Here is a 15,926-nt window from a genome sequence, read left to right on the forward strand (position 1 = left end):
CATGTCTGCCCCCAAAGCAGAATCAGTAGCACCCACCTGTGCTTTGCTACTGGCAAAAGCCTTAAAAATATTTATACTCCAAATATGTCTTTCTAGTTTTATATGCCCTTGGAGCAATTTAAAGGAAAGGGGATTATTATCAAGCCATAATTCCCCAATCAAATATGGGCCTAAAATTATTACAAATTCAAAGGATGGCCCTCCAAAATCAAATAACCCTTAATGTCCTGACTGCAGTTCAAGGAGGCCCAGTATTAAACGGCTGGCTCCTGGCTGGGACCCAGTGGCTATGCAGCTCTAACCTGTGGCCATGGCTTCCCCCAGACTGGATAGGCCGCTGTACTCTGGGTTTTGCCTGGATGCATGGATGCATTATTAAAACCTTTACCAACCCAACTAACCTTTGAAATTTAAAACCATGGTGGACATGTTCTGTGTCTCGTTGGTATAGCCACCTAGCATATCCATCCTTTTTACCTCTTTGAGACTGGAGAATGTTGTTTGACCTCGGAAGCTAAGCAGGGTCGGGCCTGGTTAGTACTTGGATGGGAGACACATGGAAACTCCTAAGTACATGGTCAAAGCCCTAAATGCTGCCCAAAACAGTAGTTCTCTACTAAAAACTGAAATGACTCAAATGCAGAAAGCAGTTCTATACAATAGAATGACATTAGATGTTTTAACAGCTGCACAAGGTGGAATGTGTGCTATATTACAAAGACAGAATGCTGTGTGTACAGTCCAGATTACCATAAGACTTCTGGGTTTCTACCTGACATGAATACTTTAGGGATTGCTTTAAACTCCTGGACTGGAAGAAAATTATCAAAGGTCAATATCAAAGATCTTTCATTCAGATTTCTTTCTCATTATAATATTAGCCTTATTTTGTTGTCATTTCTGGTGTCTCCCTGCCTAGTGTCAAGGCTCCTTCACTGCCGTAACTTCCAGCTAACAGATGATCTTTTCTACTCAAGGAGGTTCGCATATGTTGACGGCGCTGAATTCAGCTGCCTCCCCCTTTTGTAACTCCCCCACACATTCCCCAACTGACCAATATTGACCCATAGGTAGGGACCTCTTTACGCCCCTATTCAGCAGGAAGACGTTACAGAAGATAAGACCTTCCACCTTCAACAACCTTCAAGATTTAAGGGTCAAAATTGCTCAGGGGGGAAATGATGAGGGAACAGAAGGCAAGCTGAGGACAAAGGAGAAGCTGACACCCCACAACGCCCCCACCCCCATAGGATATATGTGACATTCCTCAGGCACTACTGGCTGCCCTAAAGCTAAGGAAAAGAAAAACAAATAGTAAGACATGAGTCTCCCTCGGTTTACTTACAAAAGCCTTAGCAATAGCTTCCAGAAGGGAATGTAAATACAATTAAATGTCTTTATAACCTGCAGCTCATCGACAGATACTTGAAGTGGGCAGAGTGTAATGTTCCTCCAGGAAGTTCCCAACTATCTTAATGTTAATGCCTTACTAGAGGGGTAAACAACCTTAACTTGACAATGGCAAGGCGTCTGGTATCTAGTAGGTCCTCTTTAGCATATGAAAGTTCTTTGGAAGCCTCCCTTTTTCCTTACCTTCCCCCAACTTCATAGTATATAATCAGCCACCGCTCACAACCCCGGGGCCGTGGCTCTTTCTGCCCTTGGGTCCTGTCCCTGTGCTTTAATAAACCACCGTTTTGCACCAAAGATGTCTCAAGAATTCTTTCTTAGTTGTCGGCTCCAGACATCACGCCACTGAACCTCACCTATATTCCAAAACCTCACCAACATGACGGAGGCAGAAAGCTGTTTCCAATATTGTGGTAAATACAAGCACAACGAGAAGAAATCTTCCTGGAAGAGGCTGACGTAAGACCATTAGAGAGCGCCCACTTGCCCCTGGTCAGGTATCGCTGGGTCTGGCCATGCAGCGCTAGGGGGTTGCCGGGGCCCTCCTACCTGGGCTCGATGGCCTTTCCCATCCCACCCCAAGGTACACACCCCTTCTTTGTTCCCTCTGTAGTTTCTCTTCCTCCGCCTGCCTTTTAAGTTGGTGTTTCTTGATGTAGTTTTGGAATGTAAGTGAGGTCCGGAGAGGATGGCCAAGAAAGAATTCTTGAGATGTCTTTTGTGCAAAAGGGTGGTTTTATTAAAGCACAGGGACAGGACCTGTGGGCAGAAAAGAGCTGCTGCCGTGGGATTCTGAGGAGGAACTGATTATATACTTTGGGGTTGGGGGAAGTAAAGATCAGGGAAGTTTCAAAAGGATTTTCCTATGCTAAAGACTCACAGGAAACCTGAGGCCTGGCTATTCTCAAACCAAGGTTGATCTTCCCTCTAGCGAGGCATTAACGTTTAGACCGTTGGGAGCTTCCTGAAGGAACGTTATACTCTGCCTGCCTCAAGTTTTTGTCAATGGGCTGCAGGTTACAAGGACATTGAATTTTATCTACATTAAAATTAGGAAGTTAGGTTATTGATAAGAATGCTTTTTTTCTTGTAAATCACTAAGACATTTGTAAACTGAGGGAGACTCCTGTCTTAATAGGACTAATCTCTATAAATTAACCATCTGTTTTTCCTTCCCTTCGCTTTAGGGCAGCCAGGAGTGCCTGAGGAATGTCACACAGATTCTACCTTGCGGGGTGGGGGGGGGCAGTTTGTGGGGGTTGCGGGGTATCAGCTTGTGTTTTGTCCTCAGTTTGCCTTCTGCTCCCTCAACATTTCCCATAGTTGTGAGTCAGGATTCTACCCAGACCTCTTTCTGGCAGAACAAGCCTTTTATTTTCCCCTTCCAAAATAAGTATATGTAACATATATGAAAGCTATGAATCAAAAGGAATCCTCACAAATCCACTTAAAAAACACAACATTACGCTACTGAGTTCCCCTCCAGAGACAACCAGTATTATGAATCCCCCTCCCATGTCCTTTTCCTTAGATTTGCCACGTCCTCGTTGCCCCAACTGGCAGCAGGAAAGCAAGTGGAGACAGCGGGGCCTCCGCTTCGGCTCCGGAGCGCTGAGAAGTTTCCCCCCGCCGGCAATGACGCAGCCACCCACCAGCACGTGAAATCAAAGCCCTTCCCGCCGCCATTAACAGCCCAGCTAGCAGCTGGCAACATGGCGCCGGCCCGCCCCTTCGACCTCCCCCCTTACACCCCCGGCTTGTGGGAGGCCGCGCAAGCGCAATGGCGACGGGAGGGGTGGTGCAAGCCAGGGGCGTGGCCCAGGCCAGTGGCGTCATCGGGAGGCGCCTGTAGGGTGAATGTGACTGAGGCTTTAAGAAAGATTAGTCGGCGCGGGCATGGCCACGTCGGGCAGCATGGGTGTCGCGACCCTCTTCTTGCGCAGGGCGGTAGCGGCGCGTGCCTCCCGGGCTCTGGTGGCTTTCGCCACGAGCCGGCGCCTGCTGCGCACTAGTCCGCCGAGCCGAGCTTTCGCCAAGGAGCTCTTCCTGGGCAAAATCGAGAAGGTAACGCCGAGCGCTGGCCGACCCTCGCTCTTGCCTCCCGCGTTTTGCCATTTAGCAAGGAAAGAGGGGTCGAAGTGAGAGTCCCCACACCTGGCTGACAAGTACGCCCGCCAGGCGGGGGGTGTGCTAAAACTCCCAAGTTCCTGAGTCTCACTAGAATCTTTCCAGGGAAAGGGAAGAGCCCTTTACGGGGCCCGGACACTCAGTCTACAGTTCTGACAGCTAATTCTTGTTAGGTCAATTTGGGAAACCCTAGGCGAGGTGGTCCCTGGGCAACCCTCAACTCGGCGTTCTGCCCCGGAAATGTGCGGGGCTTCCTCTCTTGTTTCCTAAACAGCTCAGACTGTGACCGTAGCGCCCTCCTGTCCGTTTCCAGCGGCTCCTTCGCTTTCACAGCTTGAGTTCCAGCGCCTCACCTTGCCTCAGCAGGCAGGCTCCAAGGTGCCTTCCACACCCGGTCCCTTCTGTAGGTGGTAGAACCCAGTAGTAACCTAGCTGTTACTCAGTAGGCGGCACTCATCGAGCACTCGTCATCCTCTTGTTAATGGATTTGACCTTGGTTCTGTGACTTTCAGCCTCAGTTCTTTCAGCCTTAAAATGAAGCTAGTTATATGTACTGCCTCACAGATGTGTTGTAAAATGAGATTCGTAGTGCGCGGAAATGCTTTTTAAACTGTCAGGTACCGTGTCGGTGCAAGAGGCAGCGGAATAGGTAATGTTTGCCCGCTTCACCGCTTAGTAGTCTGTGACCTTGAGTTACTCATTTCACTTTCCTGTGCCTGAGTTTACTAATCTACAAAATAGTAAAAGTGGTACTTGCCCTCCCCTAAAAGTGCCGTGGAAAGCAAAGGAAAAAAAAATGTGTTTAAAATGTTTTGAGGTAGGCTAAAATGTTTTGAGGTAGGCTGAAATGTTGGCTGGTACTGTGTTGTTTAAGGAGTTATTCTCTGGCTTTTCTTAGACTGTTCCTCTAATCAGTCAGGCGATACAGGTGCAGAAGTTGAAACTCAGAGTGGCTTGCCCTGCTAGGAAGTGCAAAGCCCGTTTTTAACGTTTGAGAAACCATTTTTCCCAGAACCTGGGACTCTTGGGGCACTCGGTCCTGGAACGTCCATCATGCCTTCCAGCACACTGGTGAAAAAACAAATCTTTCATGCTTCTTTTTCTCCAAGCTTCATGTACCACCTCCCCCATCCTCACTTACCCATCAGCTTGGCTTCTTGTTTCCCTGAGGAAGTACATGCAGTCAAAGGAGAACCTCCACCACCGAATTTACCCCTCCTCCCCACATGTGTGCCCCTAGGGTCTACACTCGATTACTATGGATGAACTATCTACTCTTAGCAAAAACCAGCCTGATCACTAGACCCCATGCCTTCTCACCTACTCAAGGGCATTGATCCAGTAATTCTCTCCTTTCTCATCACATCAGTGATTGTTCCCTCTCTGCTGCATCTTGAACTCAGACCATTCCAGTTTTTGTCCTTAACAATCTGCTAAAGCTGCTCTCTTGTGAGGTCAGTTAGTGACCTCCATGTTGTCAAATCTAGTGGTCTGTTCTCATCTTCCTTGACACAGTTCATCATTCCTGGCTTCTAAAAAACCATTCTCTCCTGGCTTTTCTGTTGACTTCATTGGCTGATCCTTCTCAGTCTCCTATGCTGGTTCTTTCTTGGCTCCTTAACCTCTAAACGTTGGCTAGTCTTTCTGATTAACCCAGTCAGAGTTAGGAATTTTCTTTTTTTTTTACATTGTTTTTAATTTTTAATTCCAGTGTAGTTAGCATACAGTGGTACATTAGTTTGAGGTGTACAATATAGTTATTCAACAATTCTAATCATTACTCAGTGCTTATCATGTAAGTGTACTCTAATTCCCCTTCACCTATTTCCCATTCCTCCACTCACCTATGCTCTGGCAGCCATCTGTTCTCTTCAGTTAAGAGTGTCTTTCTTGGGCGCCTGGGTGGCTCAGTTGGTTAAGCGACTGCCTTCAGCTCAGGTCATGATCCCAGGGTCCTGGGATCGAGTCCCGCATCGGGCTCCCTGCTCTGCGGGGAGCCTGCTTCTCCCTCTCCCACTCCCCCTGCTTGTGTTCCCTCTCTCGCTGTGTCTCTCTCTATAAAATAAATAAATAAAATCTTTAAAAAAAAAAAAAAGAGTGTCTTTCTTGGGGCGCCTGGGGGGCTCAGTTGTTTAAGCATCTGCCTTTGGCTCAGGTCATGATCCCAGGGTTCTGGGATTGAGTCCTGCGGTGGGCTCCCTGCTCAGCAGGGAGTCTGCTTCTCCCTCCCACTCTCCCTCTCTGTGCACGCTCTCTCTCTCTCTCTCTAGTTCCCTCTGTCTCTTAAATAAGTAAAATCTTTTTAAAAAGAGTCTTAGTTTGTCTCTCTCTTTTTTCCTCTTTGCTCATTTGTTTCTTAAATTCCACATATTAGTGCAATCATACGGTATTTGTCTTCCCTGACTGGCTTATTTCACTTAGCATTATACACTCCAGTATAGTTAACATACAGTGTTATATTAGTTTCAGTTGAAACTTTTTTCTTTTTTTTAATTGAAGTATAGTTGACACACAATGTTACATTAGTTGCAGGTGTACAACATAGTCATTTGACAGGTCTATACTTAGGCTCATCACAAGTGTAGCTGCCACCTGTCACCATACAACACTGTCACAGTACCATTGACTAGATTCCCTATGCTGTACCTTTTCATCCCTGGAAGCCTGTACTTCCCACTTGTCTTCACCCATTTTGCCCATCCTCCTACCTCCTTCTCCTCTAGCACCCATTAGTTTGTTCTCTGTATGTATGGTTCTGTGTTTCAAAGTTGGGGTTTTCTGAGGCTCAGTCTATAGACTTCTCTTTTTATCCACAACTCTTCCTTTAATCTAATTTAGTATTGTGGCTTTAAATATCATCGGTATCCTGACGACTCTAATATATTTCTCCAGTTCAGATTTCTCACCTGAACTCCAGGCTCTTGATGTCTACCTTTCTACCCAAAAGCTCCACTTAGATGTCTAATAGGCACCTCAGATTTAGCGTATCTGAAACTGAGTTCCTGGTGTTACCACCCAATCTTGCTCCTCCCCCCAGTCATCTTTATCGTCGATGGTGGTGGCTCTGTTGTCCCACTTGTTCAGGCCAAGCATCTGGAGTCCCCTTGGATGCCTCTTATTGTAATCCACGTCTAAGCCAACAGCAAATCCTGTTTTCTCTACCTTTGGGATATATTTAGAATCTGACCACTTTTAAGCCCCTCCAGTGCTACTGCCCTGACTCAAGCTGACATCCTCTCATTCATAGCATTACTGCGGTTTGAGCAGGAACATGGCATCTGATGTGCTTAGAATCTCTGAAAAAGAAAAACCTTCAAGGTTCTCTAGGCCTATAGCTGTCACACTGCCCTCGGTTGGCCCCTTGCTATTCCTGGAAATGTCCCAGGGGTTACTGCAGGGGCCAGTGGGGAGTTGAATGGGAGGCATTTGGGTGACCTTCCCACCCACAGCCTCAAACTTAGCAGCTCGGCTTTTACCTGTTTTACGTATTTGGCTTCTGTAGTAGACTTATTTGAGAAACCGGTTCCACTGCTTCAAAAAATTTAAAAACCGTTGATAGAAATCAAGCCCAGCACCCCTGAGGCACCCCACTGGGTTTTTGAACATTGCTGTCAGAGATTTGTTCTTATATGCACTTGAGCTCTCTCTTCCTGCAGCAGTTACCCTTTGGTTGTAGGTGAGGGCCAACTAGCTGCCAGGCTCATCTCTTTTCTCACCTGGTGTGCTCACTGGTATCAGAAGGAAATCATCTTCCTCTAACACCTATTGCACAAGCCTACAGGAACCAGTGAAGCTCTGAAGGGCCTAGGTTGAACCTCTGTATGTTCAGCTAAGAAGCTGGCTTTGTTCTGAGAGGCTGTAGAGTGATGAAAGTCTCAGCATATTTTCTGTCTAGACCATCTTGAGGGTGGGGTCAGGGATGGCCCGGGGCAGGGTTGGGGGGCAGGAATTCCTTTAAGTCTGCTGTCACTTTTGGATAGGGACCCACCACAAGCCTGTAGTCCTGGGTCCTAAGAGGAGAAAACAGACTTGGGAGCATGTTACTAGAGTGGACAGGCTTCAGTGGCTGACTAGATGCACAAGGGGCTAGCGGGGGAAGACTGAGGACTCCTCTGCTTTGAAGACCTTTCTTGAACACTCGGTGGGAGGTGCCATGAGGAGAGGCAGGGCTCCTGGGGGCTGGCAGCCTGTGGCCTGGGACATCACTTCTCAGCTGTTGTGAGACCAAATCCAAGTACTCATCCAAGTCCTTGAGCTGCTCTGGCAACTGCAGGGGTAGCAGGAACCCAGAAAGCCAGAGGAGCTAAGGACACAGCAGGAGGATTTTAGGCAACATAGAATGATGGCTTAGTGAGGAATCCTAGGTCAGCCAGAAACATTGGCCATTTAATAGTTTGAGACAGACTTGAAGCTCAGCTCTTTTCCAGGCTGTGAGGCAGAAATGAGAGCAGAGCCAGTGTCTTATACAAATAATTAACAGCTTCTTCATATTCTAGGACACACCTTATCTCTTTTGAGCCTCCCGTTCTGAGGAGAGGGAAGCTGACCCTGAGAAAGGCCAAGTCACACATATAAGTGGTAGAGCCAGAGTTGAATTCAGGTTGATGTGGCTCAACAGCTGGGTCTCCTGCAGTGATCTCCTGCGAGTAGATGTCCTCGGAACAGGAGGGACAGAGGCTGGAGTGCGTAGCCAGGTGAGAACCTGGCGAGATGGGAGGCCTCGTCACCACCATGTATTCTTGTCAGTGCAGCATCTTCGAACTCCCAAAATAACCAGCGTAGAATTTTACATTTCACTAGAGAGCTTTCCTATCCTATTGCCTTTCACAATCCTCCCCACACCCTTGAGTAAATATTTACCTGCATGTTATGGGTAGGACAGTGGAAGCGTGGAGAGGGGAAGGGGTTTGGCTAAGGCCACCCAGTTAGCAGGCTGCAGTGCAAATCAGGGAACAGAACCCAGGGCTTTGAAATGTTAGGGCTCTTTGTTTCATGGGACACTCAGTGGAACTTGTTACTGATAGGGAAAGCTGGGCAGAAGATCCGTCTCGGTGGTTCCAGGATCTGCATTCTACTTCCATCAATGAGTGCCACATACGAAATCTAGCAACTCTGTTTCCTCCCCTTTTGACTGATATTACCATGATGGGAGGTTGCTAAAAATTAAATTTTTAGTAAATGTTTATCATTTTTAGAAAGAAGTTTTCCCGTTTCCAGAAGTTAGCCAAGATGAACTTAATGAAATCAATCAGTTTGTGGGACCTGTAGAAAAATTCTTCACTGAAGAGGGTATGTATGATCTTCTTTATCATTATTAATTTCCATTTTAAGGACAGTTGATATTTACATTAGAAGCAGTATACATAGGGGAAGCTCTCTTGAATGTCATTAATCATGTAGAAATAATATCTGTTGAAAATATTTTGCTTTAAGAATCATCGCACTTGCTTTGAAATTTAAGAAAGAAAACAGATGAACATTGCGGGAGGGAAGAAAAAATAAAATCAAACAAAATCAGGGAGACAAACCATAAGAGACTCTTAATTCTAGGACACACTGAGGGTTGCTGGAGGGGAGGTAGGTGGGGGTTTGGGGTAACTGGGTGATGGGCATTAAGGAGGGCACTTGATGTAATGAGCACTGGGTGTTAAGTACAACTGATGAATCACTGAATTCCACCTCTGAAACTAATACACTGTAGGTTAATTAAAGTGAATTTAAATAAAGAATTAAAAAGAAAGAATCATCCCAATTGCTATTTAATTAGAAGACACCTAGTTCAGTGTTTCTCAATGTATATGTGGTGAATGATCGCTTTTAAACATTTCCAGACTGTTGCAAACCAACACTTTTGTAAAATGAACAATTAGAAAAATGGAAGGAAAAAAAAAGACCTACAAAATATAAATCCGTTGATCATGGGCTTGGTTGTGTGGCAATGTAAAATTGCTGTAAGTGTTTTTAAACGTTTGCTCTCTCTGAGCTTGTTATGAACCAGGAATATCTAGCAGCCTACAGACTGCAGGTCGAGGGCACCAGTTTAGCCTGAAGAGCCCTCCTTTAGACCGTTCAGCCAGTCCTTTGACAGGGCTGCATCTTGGCCAAGGGAACTCTCTGGGGAGTTCAGTGATGACTGACTGACAATAGTATTTCTCTAGCACTGAGGACCCCAAAGGGTTTTTTTTTTTTTTTTTTTAAGATTTTATTTATTTATTTGACAGAGATATAGCGAGAGGGAACACAAGCAGGGGGAGTGGGAGAGGGAGAAGCAGGCTTCCCACTGAGCAGGGAGCCCGATGCGGGGCTTGATCCCAGGACCCTGGGATCATGACCTGAGCCGAAGGCAGATGCCTAACGACTGAGCCACCCAGGCACCCCCACAGGATCTTCTTTATGTGGGTTTTATTTATGAATATGTGCCCTGGTAGAAGATTAAAACTGAGAAATTTAAAAAATACTATGTTCATTTATTACTTTATTTAAAAATCATGAAAGCCCAGTACATGTTAACAGAAACAATATTTTAAATGAGAAATAATATTTATTCACAAACAAAAAAATGAGTATGGTTTTATAGTTTTGCAGATCTTTTTAATATTCAGCTTATTATTATATGCAACAACAGATATCAGAATCTAGCCAGAACCAGGTAGAATCCAGCTGGATTCTCATAACTTTCTGCATTTAATCTGTGATATATTTCTTACAGTTCCAGGAAAACCCCATTGTACACTCATGGTAGAATTAGAATTAAAAAGGCAAAGAATATTTTACTATTATTAAAATAGCTTTGGCCCTGTGAACCCCCTTGAAGTATTTCTGTCCGTGTGCACCCCCCCTCCCCACACTAACTCTTGTTCTGTTGCTGGTTTTAAAAGTCCCTTTCTTGTATGGGGCGCCTGGGTGGCTCAGTTGGTTAAGCAACTGCCTTCGGCTCAGGTCATGATCCTGGAGTCCCGGGATCGAGTCCCACATCGGGCTCCCTGCTCAGCGGGGAGTCTGCTTCTCCCTCTGATCCTACCCCTCTCATGCTCTCTGTCTCCCATTCTCTCTCTCAGATAAATAAATAAAAAATCTAAAAAAAAAAAAGTCCCTTGTGTATAAATATCTTTTATTTAGAAATGTTTCTGTTTTTGTTCTAGTGGTTATCTTCCTACTTGTATCTTTTTTTAGTTCCTTGTTCTTTTACTTAAACTTTTACTCTCTGATTTGTCAGCGTTTTCATAAGCTTTACAGAGGTATAATTGATTATTACACCTATTCAAAGTATAGTGTTTAATAAATTTTGATATATATATACCCCCATGTTGATGAACACATTGTTATGCTAGTAGTCTTTTGGACCCATATATTAGGTACAAATTTTCTAGGCAGTTACATGCTTTATTTGTTTTTTTGACACAGCGAGAGAGGGAACACAAGCAGGGGGAGTAGAAGAGGGAGAAGCAGGCTTCATGCAGAGCAGGGAGCCCGATGTGGGGCTCAATCCCAGGACCCTGGGATCATGACCTGAGCCGAAGGCAGACGCTTAACGACTGAGCCACCCAGGCGCCCCTTACATGCGTTATATATAAATTATTTTAAATTTCTCTGGCTAATTTGTTGAAATAGTCCTAGTATTTCCACCTTATTGGAATTAAATATATCCAAAATTTATATTCTGAGTCAAAAGTAGAAATTTTCCCCAAATGGTATAGATTGTCCTCATCAATCTTGTCTCCCAGTGTTTGTTTATGAGACTTCTGTTTTCTTAAACAGTACAAACATTACATGTCAATGTTTAAATATTTGACAGTGTGGTATTACCAAAAAAAATTGCTTTTCTTACTGTTCAGTTTAGTCATCTTCATATGTCCTTAAACATTATTAATCGTTATTTCATTTTCCTCTGTGTTTTTTTTTTTTCATTTCCCTTAGAATATTAGTGTTTTTGTTACTGGCTTCTAAGAGATCATTTATGACTAAGGATGTTAACTATTTGCCATGCATTGCAAATGAAATACCATGTGCTCTCATTTTACTGTGATGTTTTACTTTTTGGTTGTATAGAAGTTGCGTATTCAAATATAATAATGTTCTGCTTTAAAAAATATAGGTACCCCCAAGGGGCCATCAATACAAGATAATAAACATATCCATTACCCCTAAATGCTTTCTCAGGCCCTTCTCATCCCCTTCTCATCCCCACCTGTCCCTAGGCAACCACTGATCAGCTCTGTGTCACTGTAAATTAGTTTGTATTTCCTGGAATTCTATTTAAATAGAATTCTACATTACATATGTTTTTGCATAGCTGCTTCTGGTATAATTTTGAGTTTATCCATGTTGCATGTACTAATAGTTCATTCCCTTTTTTTTAGCGGGGGAGGGGCAGAGGGAGAGAGAGAATCTTAAGCAGGCTCCACGCCCAGCATGGAGCCCAACATGGGGTCAGTCTCACAATCCTGAGATCCTGACCTGAGCCGAAATCAAGAGTCAGATGCTTAACTGACTAAGCCACCCAGGCACTCCTAGTTCATTCCTTTTTAACACTGAGTAGTATTTCTTTGTCTGGATGTACCACAGTCTGTTTATTCGCTTACCTATTAATTGACATTCAGTATGTATCCAGATTTTAGCTATCGCAAAAGATACTGTGAATATTTTTCTATGAGTCTGGTGTAGACAGGCATATACTCACATTTCTCTTGGGGAGGTATGAAGGAGTGGAATTATAAGATAGGTTCATGTTTAACTTTTTAAGTAACTGCCAAACTGTTTTCCAAAGTGGTTACCACTTTACATTCCCACCAGTTATTAAAGTTCCAGTTACTCCAAGTCTCATTCTAATGGGTGTGTTGTGGTATCTCATTGTGGTTATAATTTTCATTTCCCTAATTAATAATGTAGGCATCTTACCGTGTGCTTATTTGCCATCAGTGTATCTTCTTTAGTGAAATGTCCTTCAAATATTTTATGCATTAAAAAAATGGGATTGTCTTAACTATTGTTGAGCTATAGGAAGTCTTTATTCTAGATACAAGTCTTCTCTCCAGTATGTTTAGCAAAAATTTTCTCCTAGTCTGTGGCTTGATTTTTTTCATTTTATTAGCAAAAGTTTTTAATGTTAAGTGCAATTTTTTCTTCTCTGGTTCTCTTTTTTGTATTTTATGTAAGAAATCTGTTGAACTTAAGGTCAGGATGATTTTTGTCTCATTTTCCTTTAGAAGGTTCATATTTTTAACTGTTAACATTCAGATTTATGACCCCTTTCCAGTTAATTTTACATATGACATGAGGTAAAATTTCAGGATTTTTTGCATATGACTATCCAATTGCTCCAGCAACATTTGTTGAAAAGATTATCCTTTCCCCATTTAATGCACTTGGTACCTTTGCCAAAAATAAATTTACCAGAAGATTGTGGGACAGTAGCAGAGTAGGAAGCACCAGGAGTCTGTCTCCCCACCTGGACAACAGCTGCAATGGCAGAATCTATGTAATGTAACTGTTTTTGGAACTCAAGTCTGTTGAAGGCTTGCAGTTTCCAGGGGAGCATGGATAGTAAATTGCAGTTAATTTTGGTCAGTTAGCTCTGAGCACAGTAGCAGCTACCCATCTCCCACCTTCAGCCGGAAAGCAGGCAGCTGTGCACTTATTCCTGGAGCTGCTAGCATTTGGCTTGTGGGAGCCAGAGTAGCAAAAAAAAAAAAAAAAAAAAAAAAAGACCTTGTCCATCAAATATTAGGGGTCTGTGTTCTGATTACTGTTTCTGATCACAGAGGTACAGACCAAGAGGCAGGGGCCATTTTTCTACCTTCTCTTATTGTTGCAAGCCCTCACCCTTGTGGCCAAAGTGACTTCCAGCAGATTTAAGATGCTGTGCCTTTTTTTGTCCCCCCCCTTTCATTTTTTTTTTCCTCTTTTGGGAGCCAGATTGAAGACAAGGACATTCAAAGCAACCACATATACAGGGGGAATTATAAAGTCACCACACATGCCCAGGGAAAGGCATAGACTCAGGAAAGACCTAAGAAGACCTTAGGTTTATACGTGGGGCAGATCCTTGGCACAGACACAGCCAACAGCAATTCAAAACAAAACAAAACAAACATGAAAAGTATAGTCAACAAAAGCAAAAACCAACATGTGGGACTATAGCAAACTTAGAAACTTATGCACAGCAGAAGAAACCGTCACCTAAGGGAATGGGAGAAAATATTTGTAAAAACCATATATCAGATATGGGATTAATATCTAATACAAAGAACTCCTGCAACTCAATAGCAAAAAAACAAAAACCAGACAATCCAATTTTTAATTAGAATAATGCCGCATAGACTAAGTTAGAAAGTGTTTCCTCCTCTTCAAGTTCCTGTAAGACTTTATGTAAAATTGGTATGATTCCTTCCTTAAATATTTGGCAGAATTCACCAGTGAAACCATTTGAGCCTTGAGTTTTCTTAATGGAAACTTTTTTACTAATTCTTTTTCTTTTTTAAGATTTTATTTATTTATTTGACAGAGAACACGAGCAGGGGGAGACGAAGAGGGACAAGCAGACTCCCTACTGAGTGTGGAGCCCGATGCAGGGCATGAACTAAGATTATGACCTGAGCCAACGTCAGACACATAACCGACTGAGTCACCCAGGCGCCCCTAATTAATTCAGTTGCTTTAATAGATATAAGGCTATTTAGGTTACATAATTTCTTTTGTGAATTTTGATCATTCATAACTATAAAGGAATTTGTCTATTTAACGAGTTGTTGGATTTAGTGGCTTAAAGTTGTTTATAATCTTTTCTTATCTCTTTATCCTCTTAAAGTCTGTAGGATTTGTAGTGATATTCCCATTGTTGATTTCTGAAAAGTAGTCCATTGTGGTCAGAGAATATACTTTGTATAATTTGAGTCCTCTTAAATTTATTGAGATCTGTTTTATGGTCATAGTATGGTCTACTTTGTAGATGTTCTTCCATGTGCACTTGAAGACAATATTCTCCCATTGTTTGGTTGAATGCTCTATAAATGTTAATTAGGACAAAATTGGCTGACAGTGTTGTTCAAATGTATCCTTGCAAATTTTTTATCCACTTTTTCTATCAGTTAATGAGAGAAGGACTTTTCCAGCTATGGTTGTGTGGTTTTTTCCTTTTCATTTCTATCAGTTTTTTCTTAATGTATTTTAAGGATCCATTATTAGGTGGATGAAAATTCAGGATTATGATATCCTCATGATGAAATGACTCCTTATGAAATGATCTTTTTAATCCCTGGTAATAGCATTTGTTGAGAAATCTACTTTGGTGTTACTATGCTACTCCAGCTGTCTTTTGATTGGTCTTAGTATGTTATATTCTTTTCTATCCTCTTAACTGATTTGCGCTTTTATACTCAACGTGAGTTTCTCCTCGACTTAATAAGCATAGAAGGGATTGTAGAGATACAAAATTATCATGAAGCACACGCTGTAGTAAAATTGGTGTAGGCAAGTTCCACTAATGGATGCTAGTGTTAATGGGTGAAAGTTGGAGGAGAAACAGTTACATAATCTCAGAGTAGTTCCCTATGATATTTACTAATTACAAAGGGGAAAATACTAACTCTATATGGAGAATCTTGGCAAACACGACCTTAAACAAGTGTTCAAAGTTAGTATCCCCAGTAATAAAACTTAGTGACCTCATGTACCCCGATAGGATTTATCAGATCATGAGAGGAGCGCATAACCCCTGTGATATTCTTGCCCAAAACATACAGCTTCAATCTAACTGTCAGAACATCAGGCAAACCCAAATTGAAAGACACTGTACAAAGTAACCAGTGTTTCAAAAGTATCAGGGTCATGGGGTGCCTGGGTGGCTCAGTCAGTTAAGCATCTGCCTTCAGCTCAGGTCATGATCCCAGGGTCCTGGACTCGAGTCCCGCATTGGGCTCCATGCTCAGTAGGGAGTCTCCTTCTCCCTCTCCCTCTGCCCCTCCCCCCTAGTTGTGTGCTCGAGCTCGTTCTCTCTCTCTCTCCCTCTTCCTCTCCCACCCCTCCCCGTCTCTCAAATTTTTAAAAAGTCTTAAAAAAGTATCAAGGTCGTGAAAGACAAGGAAGTCCTGAAGAACTGTCACAGACTGGAGGGTAGGAAGGAGACATCACAACTAAACACAACGTAGGATCCAGAATGAATCCTAGAACAGAAAAAAGACATTAATGGACAAGAGGTGAAATTAATTCTGTAATTTAGTAATATTGTATGCATGTCAATTTCCTAATTTTGAGAATTTTACCATGGTTCTACAAGGTTCTGTTAGAAGCAGGGTGAAGAGTATTCAGGAAGTCTATACTATTTTGCAACTTTCCTTTAAATCTGAAATTTTCTTCAAAATAAAAGTTTAAAATAAAAATAACATGTACTA

At 42.9% G+C, this 15,926-nt stretch overlaps 1 protein-coding gene across 2 annotated transcripts in view; it reads left to right on the top strand.

The window, feature by feature from the left end:
• Positions 1 to 3,258: 3,258 nt before the first annotated feature.
• The window catches only part of ACAD9 (acyl-CoA dehydrogenase family member 9), a 35,564-nt gene continuing 22,896 nt past the window's right edge, over positions 3,259 to 15,926 (top strand). Inside the window, exons 1-3 of one of the 2 annotated variants that reach the window (XM_031018155.2) lie at positions 3,355 to 3,474; positions 8,034 to 8,231; positions 8,733 to 8,826. In XM_031018155.2, the coding sequence (XP_030874015.2) occupies positions 8,142 to 8,231; positions 8,733 to 8,826 (184 nt within the window). In that variant the 5' untranslated portion in view covers positions 3,355 to 3,474; positions 8,034 to 8,141. Of the gene's footprint in view, positions 3,475 to 8,033; positions 8,232 to 8,732; positions 8,827 to 15,926 lie in introns of both variants that reach the window. The other variant, XM_006747302.3, reaches the window with a different exon arrangement.

The sequence above is a fragment of the Leptonychotes weddellii genome, chromosome 1 (genome assembly GCF_054177405.1).
Source record: "Leptonychotes weddellii isolate Sample4059 chromosome 1, ASM5417740v2, whole genome shotgun sequence".
Lineage (NCBI taxonomy): Eukaryota > Metazoa > Chordata > Mammalia > Carnivora > Phocidae > Leptonychotes > Leptonychotes weddellii.